General features: G+C 39.5%; 1 protein-coding gene across 2 annotated transcripts; it reads right to left on the bottom strand.

Annotated features, from left to right (window-relative positions):
• Nucleotides 1-496: 496 nt before the first annotated feature.
• lrrc49 (leucine rich repeat containing 49) lies at nucleotides 497-25,216 on the bottom strand. Of its 2 annotated transcripts, none has more exons than XM_088413490.1 (18): nucleotides 24,976-25,216; nucleotides 24,401-24,457; nucleotides 24,272-24,329; nucleotides 23,999-24,157; nucleotides 23,816-23,918; nucleotides 23,318-23,521; nucleotides 22,919-22,985; nucleotides 18,130-18,273; nucleotides 13,218-13,279; nucleotides 10,524-10,671; nucleotides 8,549-8,632; nucleotides 7,837-8,027; nucleotides 7,431-7,526; nucleotides 4,952-5,180; nucleotides 4,690-4,875; nucleotides 3,642-3,751; nucleotides 1,866-2,037; nucleotides 497-1,012 (listed from the first exon to the last, which is right to left on the bottom strand). In XM_088413490.1, exons 1-18 carry the CDS (start codon nucleotides 25,039-25,041, stop codon nucleotides 803-805), a joined length of 2,346 nt encoding a protein of 781 aa, XP_088269616.1. In that variant the 5' UTR covers nucleotides 25,042-25,216; the 3' UTR covers nucleotides 497-802. The 2 variants fall into 2 exon arrangements, with proteins under 2 accessions (XP_088269616.1, XP_088269617.1); XM_088413491.1 differs by having other exon boundaries at nucleotides 1,884-2,037.
• Between the last annotated feature and the right edge of the window lie 1,267 nt (nucleotides 25,217-26,483).

Below are 26,483 nucleotides of genomic sequence, written 5' to 3'. Positions count from 1 at the left end.
AGTCTGCAGCCTCCATGAACGCCTCCTCTACTGCTCAACTGCTCAAGTCATAATCCACTTTTTTCCCAAAGCTTTTGCCGTCCACCACCACCTGCCGAATCGTGCGAAACAAACATTGTGAAATCCAAACTCAAAGTCCCATCAAAAAGGTGCGGAGGAGTTCCAAAGAACCGCTTGAAGTCATCCCGCTTGGGCTCCGGAGCTTGTGACTTACTTGAACGTGCAAAGGTTGCTTGTAAGTGAAGGATTTGTTGAGAGGCACACGCGGTCGAGAAAAGTGACTCTTTTGCGCCCCCTGGTGGAAGACAACCATGCGCCCTCTGAATTCTCTTGAGGACGCACTCAACGGCCACTACATTAGGTGCAAAATGTTTGAACGTGTTGATGGAATTGGGCGGCAACCAAATTCGGGATGTTTTTGCCAAGGAGTAGAAGATTGGAGATAGGAGGCTAATGAATGAATAATTAGGCGTAAAACATGAAGTACACCACTGAGTGTGTTAATAGAGAATCTTTAATACTAACTGAAGCACAAGAGAGGAGTCCAGTGTCTCTGAAAACAAAAGTCTTGTTTTGTGCCCTTCTATCTTCTATCAGGCAAGAAACACGAGAGATGAACATATGAGTTTTATGACAAGGCATTCGAAACAGATTGTGGTCATTTCAAAGATGTCCCAACTACATTCAATCAAAAAGTTCTTGAAGTGGTCCATGTGGAGAAGGTGCTTGTAAAAAGGTCCAGATGTGAGCGTATGTGCGCGTGCGTGTGTGTGGTTACTGGTCAATCATGATCTGTCCTCATTCACTTGGACAGCTTGGCAAGGCTGGCTTGGCGGAAGGCCGCTCGGTCGCTCATCTCCAGCACGCAGTCACGCACCATCTCGGCAAACATGGCGGGCCAAAGGCGGTGCAGAGCCTCTCCCTTCACGTTGGTCTCAGATGCCCGGCGCACTAGATCTTGAAGGTACAGGTCCACAGTGGCAGCGCGCTCCGATGCCTCTGTTGCTCCCTCCTGTGATATATGTATTCCAATATAATATTTTTCCATAAACTGCATGAAATGGAAATGTGCTTTTTTCCATTTGTCTATAAAATATATATTTTGTATAGATAACCTAATAAGATTCAATAAAAATTAGTACATAGAAGGTTAATGAATAAATTAATAAAATGAAACAAATATCCAGCGGAAGGAAAATGCCCCAATCAAAAGTATATAGTTGTACGTACAACTTCTTTTCAAGGAGTACAGTGAAGTGCAAAGATAATCGAACAGGATAAATTGGTAAAAAACAAAAGCACTGTGTGCTGACTGCTGATCTGCAAACAAAGTAAATTTAAAAAGAAAAACAAGACTGGTTATTTATGACACAACACAGACCAAAGCCAAATGTCGGGTTATGGACCAGACGGCAACCCCTGCCAGTTGTGAAACTAGAAGCTAATGCTAACACGAATGCTAGTGTAGTGTTCCACTTTCTGTCACTGAAGTAATTGGTTACTACTGGTTACTTCTGCTTGTAAGTCGCAATACTCATCTAGACGTTGCTTGAAAAGTAATCATTTTTGTCTGTGATAATGGACAGCAGACCAATAGACTCGGTACAATTCATTTTTTTTTCTAATGCTTGACAAAATCATCGTGCAGGCTGGATTACACCTCTTTGCGGGTCGGATCCGGCCTGCGGGCTGTACGTTTGATACCGCTCTTCTAGAGGGTGCACCTGTGGAAATTGAGACCATGGACTTTTACCCATGTTTGTATCATCTCAGCCAAGCTTCCCACCCACATAAAGACTATCTCAGACCACTGGTGAAAAAAAAAAAAAAAAAGTATATATATTTCTCCAAACAAAGACTTGTACCTGAAAACTTGTGCTAACCTCCGGGCTGTCTGTGCTCCCGTCCCGGCTGGGATAGTTGAATAGTGCTCGGCTCAGGCCTTCGCCCACCAGCTTCCCGTTGTCCCGCAGCTCCTCCGGGCTGAGCCCTGCGCGCCGGCCACGCCCCTCCAACAGGAACTGCAGCTGCCGTTTCCTTCAAGAAGATGAAAGACGAGACGGAGAGAAGCCAGCAAGTGAGTGACGAGCCCACCAAAAAACTCTGAAGTTTACCAGAAGCACAAAATTCTTCAGAAGTGAACTTTCAAAAACTTTTGATGTTCGGTAGCGGCGTGGCTTTGGTCAGAGAAACAATAGGTAAATCTTGCTAGCAGGTTGAAAACTGCAAACTCCTCTTTAAGTTGAAGTGGAAAATTCAAACTTTCTTGCCTTTAATTTGTGCAAAAACATGATTGACATAAAATGCGTGGGAACTAAAGTCACACATTACACAGAAAAATATCTCTGAGTGCACCGAAATTGTCTGGACATGACATACATTTTTTCCAGTTTAATTACTAAGGAGTCTACGTTGCTATTTACAGTTCAGCCCGAGTGCACGCTGGAGGACAGAATTAGAGGTTGAAAGGGAAAAAAGGTGGAATGTGTGTATGTGTGTGTCACGGTGCCAAGTACCCACGCCCCGAGCGAGACGCATCGCCTTAACACCGCCGGCTGCCTGGTGCCAGGCTCAGACAAATATGCGTATAGAAACGCACGGCAGTCAAGCACGCACATGCCCGCGGGGGCTCCGACGGCCTTCAAATACTTGCTGTCAGTAATGGATTACAAATACTTGTTAATTCATCGTGCCAGTCAAAAGTTTGGAAACACCGTCAATTTAGTTTGGTCTCAGACACATTAGCCGCTTTCACACCACAGGAAATCTTTTGCTGTACCCAGCTGGCTTGAGTTCCCCTTTCTGGGAACTGGGAAGTCTGGTGGGTTCCCCTAAGCGTCTACCAGGAACCTTCTAAGCGCTGAGTTGCGACTAGAGTCTTCGGCTACCTACCCGGGTAGCTCGAGGGGGTCGTGTTGTGCTTACTAACGCAGATTGTTTGGTTGAACTTGGCGGTGTGTGTTTAGGTATCAGCTGCCATCATTACGCTTCGTTTTCACTGTGGCCAGTTTAGTATTTTGAAATAATGGAAGGAGAGAAAATAGATACTTGGAGGGGTCTTCTGTGACAGACTCTAGTGAGTGTTTATGAGGACATCCAACGCTAATTTCCTCGACTACAAGAAAAGGCGAGTCGCTGATGGAACGCCCATCATGAGCAAATGTTTTTGTGTCCTCGGAGCTTTAGAAAATATTTAAAAACACACCAACAGAACATCGAGTGAAACAGATTTACATCCCGGCGATCTGGATCAGAAATCTGCTACAGTTGGTGCTCAGTCGTGTATTCTTTTCATAACTTTTGTCAAAAACAACATGCCCAGAGATGCGGGCGTTGGCAACTTCGCCCCCTTTCTACTTCTCATTGTTGAAGCAAACTGCCCCCCCCCCCCCCCCCCCCCCCCCCCCAAAAAAAAAAGTACAAAGCACAAACCACAGCGGTTCCAACCGGGACCTCAGAGTTCCTGGACTGTTTGGTGTGAAATGGGCTATTAAGAAGTCCAGAAATTCAAGCTATGAATGCATTCACCACCAGACCAGTTAAAATGATTTTTTTTTTACGTATATAGTTGTCAATGGCACTGAATGACTTAAAATGCAGGTTCTTTATTTGATGATGGAGTGATTTTATGTGTGTCTCACCTGGACTCCTCCAGCAGCACGAGGAGGCGGCAACGCGGCGTCTCGGTGGCCGCCACGTGGCCCAGTGTACCAAAGGCGCGCTCGGCGGCGATGACGTCGTTCATGGTGACCTGCCGAGGGACGTGAACACACACACATACACACATATATACTAATACAACACACAGAAACATACACGGTGACATCACACCAAGAGGGAAAGCTAGATACTTAACATTACATGGACGTACACCTGTCAATGCCAGTGAGATCCAGTACAATATAAGTGTATATTTTCATTACTCCCAAAAACACATTTTTATGTATCCGAAGTACGTATTTATTTATTCTTCAACAGTTTATTCTTAAGGTAAAAAAAGGGGTCCAAAATTGTCTGGCACTTTATCAGTTCATTTGTAACTGACAAATTTATAATCGCATATGGGACCAAAATCCAAAAGTTAACTCATTCATTGAAAGGTAAGTTGAAATAGATTGTTGAGTTCTATTGGTATCAGTAGAGACCAGTAAAAATGGATCTTGGATGTCTTAAGTTCACAATGGCTATAAAGGAGTTCGCTTTTTCCCATCTATTTCCCAAAATTGGAGAGGAACAAAAGAAAATATGAAATGCCTTAAAAATTGCAAAATAAATCAATTTTCTCACTTTTATGTAAATTTCCTGTAACACTGTTCTGTACAAAATAAAATAAAGCTCTTACAAAGACGTTCATGGTTAGTTATGGTTGAAGTTCTCAGAGAGGCACCATATGAACATAAAAAGGCATATGTGAAATACAAATTTGGAATGTGTCAACCAAAACGAAACATTTGCAGATGGGTACATAAAATAATATACATGTAACTTACGGTAATTAAATTTTTATGTAAATATTTTTCTTTGTCCAGCTTCTTCAGTTAATCACTATTAAATAGGAATTTGTGCGCCACTGCCATCTACACACAAAAAAATAATAAACAATACATGTTTATGTGTTGGCTCTTGCAATGCATCTCACTAGCACGCCAGTGGCAAGAATGTACCTAACATTCCACGGCGAAGACTGACCTCCTGGCCGTTGATCCTTTGCAGGTTAAAGTGGTGAAGGCGGTAGATGACGAAGGAGCGCCACAGGGAAAGGCCCACCACCGGATTGCCCTGCGGGTGAACGGTCAGCTGGTCCAGTCGTCGAACCTGAGCCAACGCGGCCAACTGCGGAAGTCGGTTGATGTTGGCTTCCAAAAAAATGAGATGCTGCACGAGAAAAAAAAAAGTCACGTCACATATTCTGTGTCGCATAAATATTCTAATTATAATTCTCCGCCCTCACAGCCAGATTGGGGAACTTGACCCTGATCCTCGGCAGCGTGGGTACGATGGCGTCAAAGTGGATGTAGCGGAAGGCGATGACGGTGACGGCGCCAGCCGTCTGCGCCCCCCAGCCTCTCTCCAGTGCTTCTAGTGCGCCAAGGCCAAAGAAGCGCAGTGTGTCGCCGTCCAGCTCGGCCAGATGACTATCAGACAGCGACAGGCTCGTCACGCTGCCGGCTTCCGTGAGCCTGAAACAAGGACGAAAAAAACGGATTTCATACAAACCGACACAAAATATTGTTCCTATTTTCACCATAATACGGTTATTTTGTTGTTTGGAGTGTAATAATAAGCAAAATGTCTTCTTTAATTTTTGGAAAAAATATTCAAAATAAGTCACATTTAGAATGCAAAATATAGTTTAAGATGCATTGTGTTGATTTAGAAAAAAAAGTACTTGTCGTCTTTAAATCAAGTATTTTCTGCACTCTGAAAACATTTGTTAAAAATAATCTAATTTTGAGACGAAAAAGATTATATTTCTTTTCGACATGACAAAAATACACTCTAAAAACATTTGGGTTAAAAATAAATAACCCAATTATGGGTCGAAAAAAGACTGACCCAAGTACTTGTTCTATTTGACCCAACCTACTGGGTTATTTAGTAAAAAACAACCCATTTTTCGACCTTGAACCGAAGGACACGTTTCTTCAAGTTGTTTCGTCCCGGTGATTAAAGTCAGACTGAGCCAAATGGGTTATTTTTGTTTTCTTTATCCATCTGTTTTTAGAGTGTGCAATATCATGTCGTAGAGAACCGTAGTGCATAATGGTTGTGTACGAGTGTGGTCTTGCCCATGTTTTTCTGCACACATATTTGAAATAATAAGGGATGCAAGAAAAACAAGCTGCCACAAAACAGCCCACCCAATTACACTCAAAGTCATGAAAAAGAAAAAAAAAAAAAAACTGGGGAAAGTACCAACCTACCCCTGAGAAAACATGTCACTCTTACACTCTGGATGTAAATCAATTAAAGTCCATCATCATTACACTTAATCCCGCAAGAGATCATCTGGCAATTTAAACCCTCTCAAAGATGTGTACACAGTCTATGTGGACCTCACTTATTTAATACGTTGCTCATGCAGCAGCATTGCAAAGTGCTATTTGTTATTAAACTTCCTTAAATTGTGACACGTGGGATTTAGCCATTAGTCTACTTCCGCTAGCTTTAGCAGGATATTCAGTTACAATGGAGCTAACACACACAGCAGATCCAGATGTCCCCTGTCTGCATAAACCGGGAATCTGTTTCTTTCCGTAGGGTGACAAACCACGCGCCGTCTGTGGCGTACTTCCTGGGGATTCCCACGCACAGGGGCAGATGATATGCAATGTCGTGCGAGACACCAACAAACAGGAGACAATTTCATCCGCGAACCGGGAGAGGTATCGCCGTTCGCGTGCGTGGGAATGGCAGTATCACCTTTCGCAAAGGCTAATGAATGACACATTCGGCCTAGGGGGGGAGATAAAATATGGATTCGGGGGCAATACAATGGAAGCAAAAGGTGACACCAGGGCCAGCTCAAAGGGGTGAGGCAAAGATTTGTCACCATTGCCTTTCAGGGCTAGCGTTTTTCATCCCTTTGCCGTGGTTGAAGCGCTTAATGATACTATGCACGCCTTCTCATAACTCATCTATGCATCAGAGCTTACGCAGGACAGTCGATGCAGAGGACTGGGATTGCATGAAATTCAAACACCTTTTCATAGTTGCAGAAAGGAAATACAAATTTAGGAGTAAAAAAAATGTTAAAAAAATCATATACAAACAGTGTAAATGTAATATAATATAATATTTGGAGCATATATACAGTATATAAATAATATAATATTTGTAGCATGTTAAAATTGGAGTAATGTGAATCAGTGAATAAATGGAAGAATAGTGGAGAATCGCATAAAACATATGGAATTGGGATTTCGTTTTGGCTGAAAATGTTTAATATTGCACTGAAAAATATGACATTTTTTGGTATGTGTGAAATTTTTGAAATGTAAATGCCTTCTTAGGATAAATCTATATAGCTGATTATTATGACTTTTTAAGGAAACTGAAATTAATCAATTTTGATTGATCTCTCGTTGGAAATTAATGTTTATTGGACGGGTGAAGAATGTCAAATTGTGGGGAAAACAATTTAAAATGGTTAAAACGAGAAAAATGGCAGCCTGGATGACATAAATATTGTAAGTATACTAAAATTTGAATGAAGAGAATTGGATGAAAACTGGAAGGCGATGCAAAACAAAAAGTGGTCAGAATAAAAATAAAACACAATAAAATCAATTTTTTTAATTAACATTAAACGAACAACCAGATTTATGGTGGTAAAGGCATGTCTTTGGGCCTTTTCACAATCTTTCATATTTTTAGAATGGTTTATAAAATGAAACCATGTAAAATCAAGAAGTGAAAGCATGCCTTACTTAGGATCTCGAGGGCTGTTGGGACGGCTGTTGGTGCGGAATCGGCCCTCGGGTCCACTGGACAATCGGTCTGCTCCAAAACCCGGACTGACCCGTCTATCGTAGAACATGAGAGAGACATTTAATTTCAGATAAAGATGGCCATTTAACAACAATTTACTCAATCACCGCTATGTTAAAGTAACAATGACTCAACTTTTGCTGAATTTACAGCACTTCACCAACTTTTTTTGCTCCCAATTACAACGTTTCTATTAACTAGGGGTTATGTGCCATTTTAAAGCATGATGTTACATAAAGAGCATGAAAATATGCCGAGATTAAAAAATATATATTTATCATTCAGAATAGGAAACCCTGAACAGATGAGGCTTCTCTGTATACTGTACTGCTGCGTCAGACGCACCGTGGCTCATCCGGCGAAGGCTCCTGAGCCAGGCCATTGGTCTGTGCGGGGCCGTGGGCGGGGCTATTCTCCGGGCTGACTTCGTCTCTGGCGCCGTTGGTTGTCGTCGACGGCGGCGGCGGCTCCAGGCAGGCGGCGACAACGCCCTCCCACTGCTGCGCTGCATTACGGATGGCAAGACGTCGCTTCTCCTATGCAAGGCACACATAGACCACCGAGAGTTGGCAAGGTTTCAAGTGTCAATTGCCCCAAGCAAAACCACAAAGGACATTCAGCTGCCTTTCTTAGGTCTCTGTCCGAAGCTACCTAATGACTTCTGCTAATGTTGAACTTGAGACTTACTGTGAAGTTGACTTTAAGTTACACACCATAAATTCACCTCTATGACAACCTTGAACAACAGTGCTTCACATTCAGTATTGACTCCCTCCCGTGTGGACAACACCTCTTTCCCTGGTGAAAAAGGGAGGGGATGGATGAATGATTTCACCATTGGTATGGATGAAAACATGGTTTCACTATTGGTATGGATGAATGCATGATTTCACCATAGGTAGGTTGGTAGATACTGTAAGTAGGTAGGTGGGGATGGATGGATGGAATAGGCTTAGGCATGCCCATGACCCCAGTGAGTCAATGGCTAAGAAAATGAATGAATGCATGAATTTTGGTTTTCTATAAGACAGTACAGTATATAAAAAGGTCCCTGTACCTTATGAATGGTCTGCTTGTGACTCTCCTTCTTCTTCTCCTCCTCTTTCCAAGTCTGCACACCAGCCATGCGCCGATCCTCGTCCTTTAAAAAAACATAGCGGCAGGGAGGTCAGGAGTCTTGCTGGCTTGCAACTTCTAAATTATTCAGCAGTGTGAAGAACTGCAAATTAAAAAAAAGAGATGTTGCTGCTATATTGTGTCGGTCAGAATTGGACCACTTGCTGCAGTAGGAAGAGAGATCTGACAACAGCCAGCCGGCCAGATTCATCATCATCATCATAATCATCGTCACAGGATTATCGGTCTAGATTTTCAGTCTGGGATCAACGCAGCCCAGCTGTTGGGGATAGCCAATACTCCCAGAATGCAATGCTGCTAAGCTGTGACAGTCTGTGTCAGCCTGAGATGACACTTGTTTTTGGATGGATGGTGTCAATGGGGTGAATATCTGCCACTTAAGTGCCATTAAGATATGAAGCTGTCGCTTCTATTCACAATAGAAAAATAAAAGTCAGGCAGTAGGCAGCTCTTTTTCTGACACTGATCAATATTTTGTTTATATTTATTTCATAGGAGGCAATTTTATAACACAGACAATAGTGTTTTGTTTGGGTAAAGCCCCATAGATTAATGGTAAAAAAAAAAAGTCAAGTAAATAAAGTAACTAAGAAAATAAGTATTTAAGTGAGTGAGCAGGAAAAAATAAGTAAGCAGGTAGGTAGGTAGGTTGGTAGATAAGTAGAAGGGATGTGTCAAAAAAATAGATTCGCATAAGAATCAGGATTACCGTAATTCAGAATCCATTTAAAATGTCCCCAAACTTGGTATTATAAAAAATGGTTACATCTTATGCTATACTATAAAGGTTATGAAATTTAAAGGTGGCCTCAGAGTAGCAATTGTGTTCGTCATGTTGTTTTTGTGGAAAAAGCCACATTCTCCGCAATTCAAAAAAAAAAAAAAGGTAGGGTGCGAAGTAGGTAGGACAGAGCCCTCTGAAAGGCAGGATCAAAGGTAAGAACAAAGGATAAAGACAGAAAATCAATGAGAGAATAAAAGAGATAGAAAATAAGGTAGGAGACCACCGGGAGGAAAAACATCCATCCATCCATTTTCTATAACTGCTTACGTTACAACGCAAAAAATACTTTAATACATTATACACATTTTCTCATATTTTTGTGGAAAATGCAAATTACTTTATCAATGTTTTTTTATTTTAATTGCCAAAGCATTTCAATGGGCGTCAATTATGTAAGGATTTTCACTATTTGCGGGTCAGTTGTATTTTAAAGTGCATATTTGTATACAGTGTATACATATAAAGATAAAGTTAATAAACCAGAATTCCTTACATGAAGTTAAAAGACTGGACACTACGAAAAATCTTCACAAAGGCTTAAAAAAACACAAAGTCATCTGCAACAGCTTTTGAACATGCCAAAACAAAGACATAAATGGACTTTGACAGGCCTTTCTGAAGGCTCGCTAACTTCGGCGGCAGCGTCTGACAGTTTTGTCTCACTGAAGGATGCCTGGATGGTTATTTTAGACCACTCAATGCGGAGTGTCAGAACATTTCTAGCAGGCAAATGCATGCATACACAGTCCACTCTACTATCTGAATGACACAGATAATCATTTTGACTGTGAATAGACAAGTTAATGGCGTAAACATAAATTTTAGGGAGCAAATTGCAAAAACTGAGAGGCGAAGATGGAAAATCAAGCCACGGCACTTTGCTAAATTAAAGTGAGATGTTTTGGACAATGTAAATCAGTCCCTTGACATAAATCCTACAAAGCCTGAACAAACAAGTTTTTCATCCGGATTTGGAAAGCATATGTATGCATTTGTGGTATTGGTGAGATGAGGTGGCTAATTAAATAATATACAGTACAGTACTTGTTTCATTTTACACGGCATAGCAAACACACAAAAAGACCGGCGAAGCGAGAGCAATGAGGCTTACCGTGATGCGCTTCATGTCCAGCTGTTTGAGGTGAAGCACACAGCGCAGGACAGCCTGCTTGTACCATGTCTCCAGGGCTACTGGGTTCCCATCCAGGGTGAGCTCGGAAAGGGTGAGCGACTCCCCGGAGCAGCCTAGCTGGTGGAGACTGCGCCAGCATAGAGGGAAAAAAGCAAAAAGTTCAAACAGGCACTGTAACATTTTTGAACGCTGCTCAAATGAGTCAAAAGAAATAGACCAAAAAGAAATGTTCACTACAATGGACACAAATGAATAGGCTGGGTCTTAGGAAGATATGTGGAAAAAAGGTATTATAACAGGGAAACAAAAGTCTGAATATTACAAGAGCACAACATTAAAATAGCAGAAAAAAAACTGTTAATATCCTTCTGAGACTCAGCCATTTGTGTCTACTGAAGTGGACATTTGTTTTTCACATCAAAGTTAATTATATCCTAACCAAATACATCAAACATAATTGGAAATGACAGAATGTCTTCTACACAACATTCTAAGACATAGCAGGGTATCTTGAATGAGTCAAAAGATACACCCCCAAAATGATTGTCCACTACAATGGACACAAATGAAAAGACTGGGTCTGATAAAATTGAGGGGAAAAAGGCAGTCAAAAAAAGGTCAATTTATTACTAAAACAAGTCATTACTTAAGCAATAAAAAAATCAGACCCAGCCTATTCATTTGCGTCCACTGTTGTGTTCATATTGTCTCACTAAGTCAGCAATGTTAATTGCATCCCAGCCAAACACATGAGACATAATTGGAAAGTCCATGATGTCCTCTACTGAGCATGCTGGAACTTTGTAGGGTAGCTCAAATGAGTCAAATGATATGCCGCAAAAACAAATGTCCACAACAGTGGACATATATGAATAGGCTCGGTTTCAGGACACTATGAGGAAAAAAGATTACAACTGTAAAAAAGGTCATTATATTAGCAGGAAAAAAATAGTTATTATCCTCCAGGGTCCCAATATATTCATGTGTCCATTGTGTGCATTGTGACCTAGCAAGACAGCAACGTTGATTGCATCCCGCCCAAACACATTAGACATCAATGGAAAAGCCATAATGTCCTCTGCAGAACATGCTGGAACTTAGTAAGGTAGCTCAAATGAGTCAAATGATAAAACCCCAAAATACATGTCCACTTCAGTGGAGACAAATGAATAGGCTGAGACTCAGAAGGATATTCTGACTTTTCACAGCTGTTTTTTTGTTTTTTTTGCATGAGGAAACAAATTTAAAGTTACCAGCCTTGTCAACCACACCCCACAAAAACATATTGATCGCATCCACGCAGCCCGGAGCTGATTCCATGGTGCTGACTAATTCCCAAGAGGATTCCATCCCCTGTCATTAGGAATGCAAACAATTAAGTGAGGTGCATTCAATCCCTGCAGAGAGCTTTCAATCACTGAAAACACCTTCCTGGTTTCATCGATCGTAATTGTCTGGCACACGTGCGTCATTTCGTGTCGTTTAAGACAGTGCATGTAATGTGCATTTGCATTGTCAAGCAGTAACACTGCACTGTTGCAATTCCGCAAGGTATTCGTGTCAAGTTTTTGCTGACTCATCAACTTGCACAAGAGCACATTTTAACATCTCTGGGTTATTCTTGTAAAATTCACCCTTTTTTCCTTGTATTCTCTTCTAATTGTATTCTCTTTAATCACACTGATTTTATCCTCATACCACTACATGCTCTTAAATGATTCTGACTTGTTAATTTGACTTGTCATTTTATTACAAATTTAGTATTGTAAAATGACGGCTTTTTCCATAAAATATTGTGACTATGATTTCTGACTTTAACTTAGTTGTATTTCAACTTTTTCTTGTCTGGGTTTTAAAATGTCCGATTGCATTTGAATGCACCACATGGTTATCGGCGAGCAATAACGCTGGAGACTTGTGCCATATCATATAATTAGTGTAATTGACAAGTTGTTTCTTGGCATCCTAAAGTAACGATAATACTGTATACAATTTTGTTTTTTGTTTTTTTTATGGCGGTGTGTTGATTTTGGTAGTCCTGTAATGTGATGGGCAAAATGTCGTGGGGAGTAGTCAAGCTAACCGCTCTCCCATCACAGCTGTGAAGGCAAACTTCAAAAGCTTGCACACCTTCACAAACTAAAGTACATTTATGTTGGCTGTGTGCCTCCAAGGGGTGTGGTCTCTTGAGTGACATCATTGGATGCCTTCTGGGAGTTAGTGGTAGATAACAGCAGGTTCTTATGAGTGTTCTCCTTTTGTATTTGACCATCCTGTCAAACAGCTGACAACTGTGGCTCTTCTTCCCTACATTACCGGTCCATTACTGTACCCCACTTTCTTGTTTTTGTTTGTTTTTAGCACAAGGGTTCAGTGTAGTCCTGCCTCAGTAAAACCTCCTTGCACATGCAAGCTTCAGGCTAGAGAGGCTAGCCATGTTACTGCGTTAATAAGTTAACGTCTTCACTGTCGCTGCTGGGGAGGGCGTGACAGGACAACCTCCACGCTTTCAGCTAGCAATATGCATCCAGCATGCTTCAAACAACTTTTAAAGCTTGTGGATCCCCTCCAGATTTTGATACGGTATGAACGGCACAGGCAAGGTGTTAGTGTCAAAGAAATGGGATGAGGATAAGGAGGGAGGGGGGAGTTTAAGGTGCTCTAAGCGCTTACCTGCTGATGTTATTGCAGCTGAGAAAGAGGCGCCGTAAGCGGGGCAGACGGTCCACCTCAGCCTGGGAGGGAAAAGGGGGAGAAGGAGGGATGAGAGAGGGAGGAAGAGCATCGTCACTTTGGCCTCTCCTCTCAGTCAGTCACCTTGCAGCTCTCGGCTCCGGCGGCGCAGCATCCCCGTTCGCCCTGCGCATGCACCGAGCCCGGCATGCTGCTGCCGCCTCGTCCGCGCGAGGAGGGGCGGGGGAGGGGGAGGTGATGTGAGGATGAGGAGGGGAGGGGGAGCAATGCAGAGATGCTGCAGCAGGCCACATACACACACAGTCGCACACACACACTGGCGGCAAGAACAATGGATGCTCTGAATAAGCTACATCCGTACCCCGCCCCTGCCAAAGCCTCAGAGGACCACACGTGCAAATGAGATGCAGGGGAAGATCTCAAGTCCAAAATGCACAAGATCACGACTTTGAACAAATCGAAGTGTTTTTCACCGATAGCAAATCATGTAAATAGAACTAATTCAGACCACACATAATGCTATCATATAGTAATTCCTTTGCTAGCAATACAAAAACAATAACACACTATTCAAACATTCTTTTATAACCGAGAGAGTATTATAAGTCACATAATAGATCCAATATTGTCACATCGCTGTAAACAACTGAAATTTTTAACAAAAAACAATTTTCTAGAGCCTCTTATCCTCACCAGGGTTGCAGGCTTGCTGGTGCCTATCCCAGCTGACTTCAAGCAGTAGGAGGGGGTGACACCACCCTGAACTGGCCAATTGCAGGGCACACAAAGACAAACAAACATTCACACAACCAATTAAACCTAATGGCAATTTAGTATGTCCATACAACTGCCTTGCATGTTTTTGGAGAGTGGGAGGAAGCTGGAGTGCCAGCTGAGCAAACTCCAGACAGGAAGGCCAGACAAAGGTGGATTTTAATTAAAATACCTAAACCCTGAGGTGGACGTGCACCACAATGAGAATTCAAATTTCACAAAAAGTTACAATGTTTTCAGAAAAAAATCGAAAGTTGACAAGAGTATTGCTAGTTTATAAATATTTAAAAATATGAGGAAAAAAAATCTGAGTATTTTAAGGGGATAAAGTTATTACTGCCGCCGTTTTTTCGAACACTACAAAAAAAATCTTAATTTTATGAGGGGGAAAATAAAAATTAAAAAAAATACTTAAAAAGTTAAAAAGATAACTAAAAGCAAAGCAAATAATTCCATAAAGGTACTTGTTATTGTAATAGGAATTTTTTTAAAAAGTAACTTTTTTTAATGACTATGTTTGGTCACGTGACGTTTGCCAGAGGAGCCGTGATTGGTCAGTCACCAGCAAGTGGCAAAACGGCTACCCATGAATGACCAAGTTTCTATTCCACAAATTACGTATCAATTTGACTATAGTGTTTGGACTAGTGGAGGTGCATAGAACATATAAATGAAAAAAAAACTGAGGTTAATTTCTGCTTGCAGTAGCTGAGCATTGATTTTCTATTCCTTGAGTCCAAGTTACAGGTTTGGATAAAGCTATGTGCACATATGCAGTTTAATCCCTAAAAAATGAACAGGTACAGCTTCTGCTTTTTTAACATAAGTAATATAATTCCATTACCCATTAAATAATGATACTGTTGCTGTTTTTAGCTCATTATCCAAGATAGAAACCGTTTGCGAGCAGCCCAAGGTCAAGTTACCATCCATTGGATGGCAGTGGCATGTTTTTGCACACGACAATGAAAGAGGTAATGAGCTCTGGCTTGATGTTTGCCTGACAAGGCACTCAGGGTGAGGTTGAAAAAAAAAAAAAGCTGTCAGCCAAAGAAAGCTGACAAACACAAACACGCCATGAGCTTATTGGCTGTGATCAATGGGGAGGTTGTTTAGAAAGCAAGCTATCGCAATTGGTCGGTTGTCGTTCGGTGGTGTGTCAGCTCAGCGATGACATCATCTAGTCTGAGACAGCGCGGCTAAATTTAGCCTCAAACGGCGTGCGATGGCCGCTGCCTCGCTGGCATACAAACAGAGCGCGACGAAGACGTGCCTGCAGGGCTTGTGAGGGGCTCCTCTAGGGTATTAACTGACAAAACAGTATAATCAGTCCCTTTCACAAAGTAGCCTGGATACATCAATAGAAAAATATGAAATGTTTACAAGTTCCACGTGTGCACTAATCTGATTCCTAAATTGTGTTCATTTCTTAAATTACGTTAATTTAGATGTAAAAATTCATAAATAAGGATAATCAACTATGTGAAGATACTCATCATGGTAAATATGTCTCAATACTAGAGGTATACAGAACATTTAAGTCCAAATAGGTCTGATTCGAATTGCTAAAAATTAGGCTGATGTGCTAGCCTTAACTCTTTTAATGCCTGTCATTAACAAAACAAACAAACAAATGAGATAGAAAGAACCAACCAGACAATTTCAAGTATTGACAGACCATTTTCTCCCAAATGCCCCCCCCCATTTTAATAAACAAAAAAGAACACCCAAATGTAGTGATGTCAATTGATGTCAATGGCGCTCCTTAGTGGCATTTTCATTGACGTTCTTTACGTCAATGGTGCTCAAAAAGTTAATGTTCTGATCTACTTGGCCCCTGATGAAAATTTTGACACATGCAACCTGCGCATGTCACGTAAGCAGAGGTACTTTGACTTATCTCAAGGTTGTGCTTGTTCAACAAAGCAGAATGCAATAAATTTCACGATGACATTAGAAAAGATACATTGACAGTGAAGCTAATGTACGCCTTTCCAAACAAAGTCAAGACCACACGCAAAAACTATGCAGATGTTCAAGTCGAGCGATCCGCAACAAAGCTAGCCCGTGCGATTGAAGATTTTTAATGCTCTCAGCCGTAACGACGCTTGAAGATATGGAAAAAGTAATCCTGAAAGCCAGGATGCCCCAGGGTGATGCTTCTATAATTTGTCTCACGTTATCACTGCCGCCATTCTTTCAAACAATCTCCGTCACGGGGATTCTCCTAGTGAAAGAGCCACCTGATGACAAGTGAAAACCGCTAACATTTTGACAAATGACTGTTGCCAAGCTCGCGTGTTAATGAGAGAATTGGGGTACGGTTCCAAAAAATAAAAAACAAAGTAAAATGCAGTGAAAACATTCCAGTCCATGAGTCTGTTTGACTACTATGAGTACGATTATTATCAATGAGTTTGAACATGGTTTTAAATACGTTATGACATATTTTTAGTATTTAGCTTACAAGTACGTTCAAAAATATTTGCAATTGCATGTTCAAGGCTTTTTTGAATATACGTATGACCATACTTGTAACTATACACGAATATATTTCAATACATGTTGATAAGCATACTCCGTGACATTGGAAAGAATGCTATGTTCTTAGCATTTAGTTTTCAAGTAGTTTGAGCAAATTTCCAAGCTTATCCAAACCTATTTTCAAATGTGTTTAAACATAGTTGGAAATATGTTCAAACATATTGGGGAAACTAAATACTAAAAACATGGCATAATGTATTTGAAAATATGCTTGAAGCGTACACTGTGGCATTATGGAAAATACTGCTATGTTTTTAGCATTTAAATCAAGGACATTTGAGCGTGTTGCTATTACGTTCAAACACATAAGATAATTAGTTTGAAAATACTTGTAAACCAAACGCTAAAAACAAAACACTTTTTTCCATCCATGTAAGCTGAGAGTTACAGGCATAGCATTTTTTCCCCATAATACCACAGGATATTCCTATCAACACTTATATGAATACATTCCAACATATTTAAAAGTAGGTTAAGAAGTATTTTCAATTGTCTTAAATAAAACGTGGAAATATTTCAAAAGTACTTGTAAGCTAAATGCTAAGAAAATGACAAAATATTTGGAAATATGTTCAAACATATTTGAAAATATGTTTGGAATATTTTCAAATATGATTGAACGTATTTGAAAATGTGTTTCCCAGTTCAAAATCCGTTTTGAAACATTATGCTGTTTTTGCACCTTATGTACGTTCAAATGCTTTTGAGAATACATTTGAACATACAGTACTTATTAAATAGGCTCAAACGTATTTAAATACGTTTAAACAAATTTGCAAGTCAAAAACCCTTACTTTACATTTGAAGCTCCATGCTTCCGTCATCAACACAAAACAATTTGCCACAAAAAAAAAATATCTATTTCTACTTTCACTACTACTGTACTGTTTTTCTCTGGAAACCTGGCCTGTGGCACAATACTGCCTCTTATTGGTCAGTTTTGGTACAACGATATATATTATTTGCACAAAGCAGGTCTGGAGAGGAATGGAAAACAGCACAACTGGAAGAATCTTGTTTACTTGTTTACAATAGCTGGAGCTTGGCTGAAAACAGCGCTAACGCCCCCGATCAAATGAAATATTGCTTTCAATCATTAGCACATGGAAGCGGCTCTCGAGGGGAAGGTGAGTGATGGGTAAGTATTCTAATTGACGCGATGTTGGATTCCAAGCGGATTTTCTCCACCAAAAAGCAGGAAAAGAGCTCCAGGGATTTGAGGACAAAATTAATAGGCCTGTCCTGACATGATGTGCTCCTGTTTAGAAGATTAAAAGAAGAAAAAAAAACTTTAGAAACCCAAGGAAGTGCTTTTTTTTTGTTATTCGGTATCCGATTTCCTGCACTGAGCTGGGAAGCTTCTGCTAATGTCCCAAAGGCAGCAACAGCCACGAGACAGATTTGATTACGCGTCCAAAGCGATCTCACAGACATACTGGATGTGAAAGGAGTCGCAGCAAGGCCATGACATGAACACAAATGAACTTCTAGCGCAGGGATGGGCAGAAAACAAATGACTCTCACGTCCATCATTTTCTAAATGATTCTTCAAACAAAATTGAAGCATCCTCACCACAAAAGAGATGCAGTTGTGTCGCAAGTTGACCTCCGTCAAACAATCCATGCCTTGGAGGTTCTCCACTCGGGAGATGTTGTTCCCAGCCAGGTTCAACACCTGCAGTTCCGTCAAATGATTCAGGTTCTCCATCTTGCTGATCTGCCAATGAGACAAAAGCTCACGTAACCGTCATTGACAGAACAAAGAGGTGACAACGGCAAAGCACTTTTGAGTTCGGTCCATCTGGAATATAATAAAATGAAAAGTCAGAGGGAGGTTATACCATACTTGTTCTTCATTTGACAACCAAATTACTCTAGTAAGTGCCTTTAGTTTCCAACCCTTCCATTTAGCATATATTTTAAATTGAGTATATAAAAAAAGGAGCCATTATAAGAAAGGAGAAAAAGAGCAACACTAACCTTGGATTTGTATAAAAATGAACGAATCAACCACGATTCAATGAAAGTTTTTAACTGCGGATTTAGCAATTCTATAATGGCTATATTATATACAATGAGATGTTGCCTAGCTTGCTTACTGTATGTGCCCTATATTTACTATATATTTACAAAATACCTGCTGGGAAAGAATTTTGCACAGTCTTTACACATGACTCCTTTTCAACCCCCAAAATATCAAATGTTAAAAATAAGGATGAGAAATCCTAAGTGGGAATTCTGTTTGATATTCATAAAAAATATTATCAGAGGATTCAGTGGCTTTTACCATAAAAATATACATCATCTCTTAGTGCATGCATTTAAATTTATTCAAATTTGATGTAATTGCATTTAAATCGGACGTAATTTTATTTATTATTGATGAATCATCTTTAATTGTATTTACTTTATGCAGCTGTTTATATTTTGATATACTTTAATGCTTTAGATTTTAATTTTAGGTGTTTGATATAGAGGATTTTCAGATGGTTTATTCTTTTGTCCTTAATTTGATTCAGTTGAGGTGTATTTGTTATAAATTCATATTTTTATTATTAATTTGTTTTTACTTAATTTGACATAAACATGAACCTGAACACATTGAGCGAGACACAGAAAGGAGTGATTTTTTTTTGTGTTTCATGAAATAGTTTTCTTTTTTTTTTAATATGTTTGCTTATCTATCATGATTTAAGTAGTATTTTAATGTTATTGTATTATCTATTTTTAATTGCATTTTGTTTTCCACTTTTATGAACATCACAATTCCACAACAACTACTGTACAATGAAAAAAAAAGAGCTTGATGATTTATCAGTGTAATCTTATTCATTTGCACATACAGGTATGTGTTTGTTTTTAACCCAATACAAGGTTATAACATGTTTACAATCAGGGCCCCAAATGATTGATCGGCCAGCCAATTAGGGGCTTTTAAACATCGGCCAAAAATAATCGGCCAACTAGCTGATACTTTCTGACTATTTTAAATTTTTTACCTTTATGTACTCTAACAAATTACAGCAGTTGTATACAAGTAACACTTATTACACATAAATCCATAGCATGACCTTGAATATTCACCATGGAATGTGCTGATAAGCTCATTTTGTGGACCTGTCGTTCAAAACAAATTAAATACCATTTATTACAAGCAATGATAAGGTGATGATTAGTTAAATTAAGCAAATATGTGTTAAGTCGATGAAGGTCCCTGTTTTAAATAATAATAATTGACTTTAATATTAAAATCATTCATCACCTTTCAAGTTAGTGGCAGTTACATACTGTAAATGGGGTCACTGTATTTCCACGCAGCTCTGAACATTTATATAAATAATACATAGTGAAAAGTTGGAAGCGTTCCAACGTCTTAGCAGTTCTGTTATCTCATGATGGCCATTAATGTCAAATGAGAGGCTCCACACGGATAACGTGCTCGGCAGGTGTAATTCACAGTGACGGCATCTTTGTGGGGCGCCTCGGAGTCGGGCTGCCCCGCCACCCACGCGCTGCTATGCTGACAGTACAAGTAGAATTGATGAGAGGGGAAGGTTTCGAGGGGGCCTGGGTTTTCAGAGTGAACGGAGCGTGTCGAGGCAGCGCTGGCGTCAAAGCCGCCTCGCTTGCTATTCGGACGTGTCAGGTCACATTTGATGCTGGGCTCTGGGTCATCGAGGCTTAGTTTAAATACAGGATGGATGCTGACTTTTAGAAATGTACTGTCATCATTCAAAATATATTCTGTCTTCCTTTGACAAAATGCAGTGGTGGCCAACTAAAACAACAAATATTCGATATAGTTTACCTTTTTCAATTTTTTATACACCATTTCACAATGTTTTCAAATAAAATGCACCGGGAATCTTCCAGGTTGCAGAAAAGTGATTCATGGAAGGCATTTCCCTAGATACGTAAAAAATGTTTTGTTGGGTTGTCTGAGTAATTCAGCTTGTATAAAGGCTAGCTTGCTAGGTCATGTGTTATCCATTTCACCATTAGATCAATTAGGAAGAGCGATTTGAAAACCCTTCTTTGACATAAAAACTGAAAAACAAAAGTATCTGGGATTGGATGCCTTCACTCATAGAAAAACGTAAAAACATGTCTTTGGGATTGAACGGCTTTTTTTTAAAAAACAAAAAAACGCACATTTGTGCCATTAATCCAAGCAACACAAAAGTCAATTAATTACACACTCCGTCGATTATCACATTGAATTTAGCACGTTTACTTTTTGTCAAGGTATTCCATCTCCCTTACTAGAAATGGATATGCAAAAACATGTATTGTAATTTAGTAATTGATTCTTAAAAAAAAAAAATCATAAGCTCAGCAAATACAATATTTTAAGGATGGGAGAGTAGTGATACAGGAATCAGTATTGGACCAATACCTGGTCAATACTTGCGATGGTAGCTAATACTAAAATCAGATACGCTCTTGGAGCAGCTTTACGATCACAAAAGAGAATTTAGTAAGAAATTTCGAAAATTACAAATGTAACGAAAATGTACAGAAAGCACTAAATTGGAATGAGCGGTTAGAATGAGGCGCCATTTTTTCATTTTGAACGGGGATGTATATCAAAAGTACTAGTAACTGTACTTGGTATACTCAAGAGTACTAATATTGGTTGTAAAAAATTGGAATCGAACAGCCCTACATTTTATTTTATTTGTCATTACTATTGAGGGACAATACACGACAATAATAAAAATGTTTGTTTTTTTCCTGAGGGCATCATGAGGTACAAACCCTGCTGATGAACCTCTAACATTGTGCTTCGCTATAATTGTTTATGTATTCAGATATGGCTCATGAAACGTGGCGCCACAAAGCGAGGAGGGCTCGGGAGCGTACCCCGAGGTTCGGCGTGGGCAGCGCGTTGGCGCAACACAATTAACACGACCAATCGAGACCTTTATGTTTCATCTTTTCGCATCGTTTGGGTTATCTCTCCCTGCTTGCCCTGTGTGCCACGCACTACTCGGTGGGGTGTAGGCGTACGGCAAAAAAATAAAGAATAAAAGGTTTGCATAAGCAATTGGGACTACAATTACTGGACGACATCATTGTAACATGCCGCCGGATCAACCAAATGAGCCTCTGTTCCCACGGCTGAGGTTATAGCCTGTTGGATGAATCAGGCTCAGATCACTAAAAGAGAACACGGAGGCGTAAGCAAGAGACATAAAATACTGACAGTTTTTAAATGAGACATTTTGTGTTTGGGGTTTTTTGCTTGTTTTGTTTTTCTTTTTTGAGACATTCACAGGCGTCTTCATAATAAATATCACATTTTTCTCTTGACTTTTCTGTGACATTTGTGGGTGATCCGATATGTTTTATCCAGTACATATACATATACAGTGTAGACACATATAGACACACTGTATGTTAGATCAACAATAATGTTAGCATGTTTTGATCATTTCTATAGAACTTTATTTAAATAAATACCCTACAAATATTTGCCCATTATCTAAAATACTTTTAAACTAATAAAAGTTTAAAAATTGTATATTTAAAAATGTTAAACTAAAAATCATTTCAATTAAAGGGATAGTCCACTTGTTTAAATATTTTCAGCAGTAAAAAGTGAATATTTTGCCTGTAATTAATATGACAACTAAATCATTTCCATGTGCAAATAATAACTATAAAAAGATATTTTTTCACTTGTTGACAATGACCTGTGTTTAAGGCTCAGGTAACAACCAATCAGGTTTTCAAGTCAAATTTATTTTCAGCACTAAGTACACTATACAGTATTTGAAAAATAAGTTACTCATCAAATTAATTATAGAAAAAATATACACTTTTTTTTTACTGATGAAAATGTCTACATAACTAGACTGTTTTTTTAAATGTAGCTCAAAATGGTTTTAAATATTATGAAAATATTATTTGTATTAGCAATGATTACAATTATAAAACTAAAAAAACTACAATTATGAAAATTATTTAAAATATGGTTACAGATTTATTTTTAAACATTTGAGAGTCAATAGTTATCACAAATTGTATTCAATAGAGAAGCATTTATAATAACAGTGCCTCATTTTTTTTTACATATTAATCAATAGTTAAAACATTGTACAAGATCTTACAAAGGCAACCTTTGACCCTTGGCTTGATCAATATTCACAATTGATCAAGTATTTATATTACAAAAACAGTTAACTGATTTTTACACTTGATATGACCGTTTTGGTAGCTCCAACTTATAGAGAAAAATATGAGCAGCTAGGCTACCAAGGCTTAAGGCAACTTGGCGCGGAAGGAAGACTAATTAAGTGTAGCTGGATAGATGGATACAATTTATTGATCCAGTGAGGGAAAATGAAGGATGTATGTACCTGATTATGATGCAAATCCAAGATGTTGAGCTTGGATAAGTTATCCAAGCAGGATATTTTCTGAATCCTGCAACAAAATAGGCGCACGATGTCGACTTCAGTTTCCACACACAAGACGTGAAGCAATTTTAATATAGCTAATATTTTGATCAAGGAAAATGAGGCCAAATTTAGTGTGAAAGCAACTTGAATATTAATGGGCAGTGCAAACAAACTGAAAAGTGTTTTCCTTCCTTGTTGTCCTTTGGCCTAGGCAGCCTGTTACTGGGTCATTGAGTTCATTGCTGTAAGTGCACCTTTTGACTTCAGCTGACACTTTGCCAGCAGTAGCAGCCAAGATTTCAGGAAATGTAGCATTTCAAATCATAACATAATGTCACTTATGACACAAAAACACACCTGTTATTGGCCAAATTGAGGATCCTGAGGGAAGTGAGCGCTTGGATGCCGCTCATGTCGGAGATGTGGTTGTCGTACAAATTGAGGACAACGAGCTGCTTCAGGAGTGACAGCTGGCTGATGTTAGAGATCAAGTTGTGCTGCAGGTTGAGCACTTGCAGGTCGTCCATGACGCCCAGCTGCGGACAGTCTTCTAGGCAGCGCCTGCAGGGAGGAAAAACTCATTTTAAGAGGGCTGCTGCACCCTAGTGGGGACATTTGTTATTACAAGTTAAACTGACGCTATAAAAACTACATTATGTACATTCGGTGGGTGGGTGATGCAGGTAGGTAGGTAGATTTTAATGATAATTTGTTCTAATTTTGGATGCATCTCTTGGATTTCTATCACACTATTCGGTGATGGCATGCCTAAAACTGGTAATCATACACATTAAGTGTAAAATAATACTATATGGTAATAATGTACATGAAATTGCATCGTACAATGATGAATACCTCTCCAGGTCAATTCGATGAAGACTGGATGCTGCATCGTCCCAATGGAAGTGAATGATGGGAAAACCAGAGGTGGTGTTGAAATGATATGCTCCAGGGTCACCTGAACAAAGGATAAACACATAAAATTGGGATTAAATCAGAGTTTCCATAAAAATAACCTAACCCCTTCTTTGTACTCACCTGCTGACTTGGGGTGAGGGGAGGTGCGGTAGTACCTGGCACCGGCACTGTGAGTTGGTCTGTGAGATTTGTTTCGGCTCTCGATTGTGGAAAAAGGAACTGTGGGTAAACTGCACGGGGGCGCACTGAGTGATGGTTCAAAGTGGGGAGATTGGGGATCTGGAGAGGTATCGGGATATAATGTCAGTACAGCGCTAGGTATGTAAATATGTGGGTTTGATCAAAGTCTATCATACTGTACTGTACAAAGTATGTCATACTGTGCACAAACACCTGGGTAAGGAGAACTTGTTGTCATAAAATTCAGACATGAAGGATAATGGGAGGTGACCTATAAAATGGGAAACAATGGCAAGTAATGCAATTGACCAGTGAAAATGATATTCTAGTTTTATCCCTTACCATTCGCTGGGCTCTCTCTGCTCTGCCCGTCTTTGGACGTAACTTACAGCTGTTAACCTGAAAGAGAAGTTGAGTTTTGTCATCCTGTTTTTAAAATTGTATGTTGATAAGTTTATTATTGGTTATCTTAACGATCACGGAGAGAATTGGAATTGAATTATTTCTTCCTCAAACTGCCTACAACTGTTTTTGTTGTTGTTGTTGTTGTTGTTTTGGGGGGGCGGGGGTGGTATGGTTTCATACAAATAAAATTTAAAAACTACAACTCATTCATTTGACCTCAGCACTTATGGTTTTGCTTCATTGACAAATACGTAAATGATAAGCGGTATGTTTCAAATTGTTCATTATGACTTTCATTTTAGACGTTTCTTCAGGCGAACTGCTTTCATTTTAAAACAAATTGTGACTGTTTACATTATTTCACTCGTTTAAAAAGTACCTTTTAAAACTGTTTATCAAATTCGCGCATGCGTGTAGCTCATCTGAAACAGAGCGATTAACTATTGTGTTCTTCTTAAATTAAGTTTAAATTAAAGTAGAATAGTTTTTAACTATAAAAACGTGTAACTAACCATAGGCGTGAGAAAGAGTAAGTTATTATTTTCGTTTCTCTGTTTCCGCGTGCGATTCGACTCCATTTCCGTAGCCACTGTTTATTAGCATCCAGCTAACATTAACTCCGTTTCGCTGGCAACATTCCCATGGAAACAAACAACAACAAAAAAAAACTCCACGTGAAACGTTCGAGTTTTCATTCGTTACAAAACCACTCAGCTTCACCCGACGCTTCAAAACTTCCACGGAGCGAGAGCCACAAACATACAAGTTTCGTTGCCAAGGCAACGCCCATGCCGTTCCTAGGTAACATACATTTCCTGTTTCTGGAATAAAATGCTCTGATGGCGGAACTCGAACGAAAAATTGATGATTATGCTGGAGCATGTGCTTTTTATTAAGCAAATGGTTGTTTGCGGCGTGCAATTTGAAGTCATTCATGCGTTCTTCCAGCATGCATTCTGAGTGCTGACTAATAAATGCAAAACAGATCTTATTCATCAAGTCAGACTTTTCTCAAAAGACAACATATCCAAAATAACCTCAATGCACAGAATGCATGAAAAAAGCTGCACACACACGACAGACTAAATAGACACGTGGTGACATGCACTACAGTGCTTCGCATGAACTTTCAACTTCCCTTTTTTTACTCACAATGGAACAATTCAACCCTGCCCCAGAATAAAATTGTCCTACATCAGCCTTTGTATGCCAGAAATTGCCCTGCAAACACAGAAACAGTTGGACAGAAATATGTCACGCAAAAATATTTCAGGAATAATAATACATTCCCACTGTGTTCAGCCAAAATTCCAATTAATTGGATGAAACAGCAAGTAGCCCGCTACCACAGAAACAGACATTAAATTGCAACTTTGGCTGGAGTGCCAGTTATGTTATTATTTTGCAGATAACAATATAATTTTGAGTTGATTGGAAAATAATACTGAAGTTCCAAGTGTAATTATAAAGGATTTTGACAAGTATTTTGCCTCCTTTGGAATAGGAAGTCCAGATTTATCAAAGGCGCAACCCACGCAGTGCCTGTCACAATCTATTCATGAACGAGCAAACGCTGGCACATATATAGGATGTAAGCTGCCTGTCAAGTGACAGCCGCCATATTGACTCAAAACCACGTCAGCATCCAGATGCGCAACTTTAAGCCCGGCACATTAACTGAGCAATTGAAGGCATTAATTTTATTCATTTGTGAAGGCTTTTTTTTTTAAACTGTGCCATGTGCTTGCCTTTGCCGTGTGTCATTTCAGTGCGTTTTATTCATTTATTAAATGCCCCAAGGTGTTGTTACGTGGAGGCTTGACATTTAAACCTTTATTAGAAATACAAGTGTGACATTTCAACATTTTGTGTTGAGATGCGCAGTTGATTTTTGGACTTTGTATAACATTCAGCTAACAAAGGAGCCGGTAAAAAGGTCACAGCTTAACTGAAACCTTCAGATGGTCCTCGGTAATTCATTAATTTTACTTGTTGTTGATGTTTTTCCCCTTTTCTAGGA

Source organism: Hippichthys cyanospilos, chromosome 4 (genome assembly GCF_059441005.1).
Source record: "Hippichthys cyanospilos isolate Australia breed blue-spotted pipefish chromosome 4, RoL_Hcya_1.0, whole genome shotgun sequence".
NCBI classification, from domain to species: domain Eukaryota; kingdom Metazoa; phylum Chordata; class Actinopteri; order Syngnathiformes; family Syngnathidae; genus Hippichthys; species Hippichthys cyanospilos.
This window is presented reverse-complemented; position numbering and strand designations above follow the sequence as displayed.

Bases quoted from the DNA above. Each gene is read 5' to 3' on its own strand.
- lrrc49 (XM_088413490.1), bottom strand. From the start codon at position 25,041: ATGGAGTCGAATCGCACGCGGAAACAGAGAAACGAAAATAATAACTTA. The intron at 23,919-23,998 runs GTGAGTACAAAG...TCCTTTGTTCAG, and splicing joins CCCTCACCCCAAGTCAGCAG to GTGACCCTGGAGCATATCAT. The intron at 23,522-23,815 runs GTATTCATCATT...TCCTCCCTGCAG, and splicing joins CATCGAATTGACCTGGAGAG to GCGCTGCCTAGAAGACTGTC.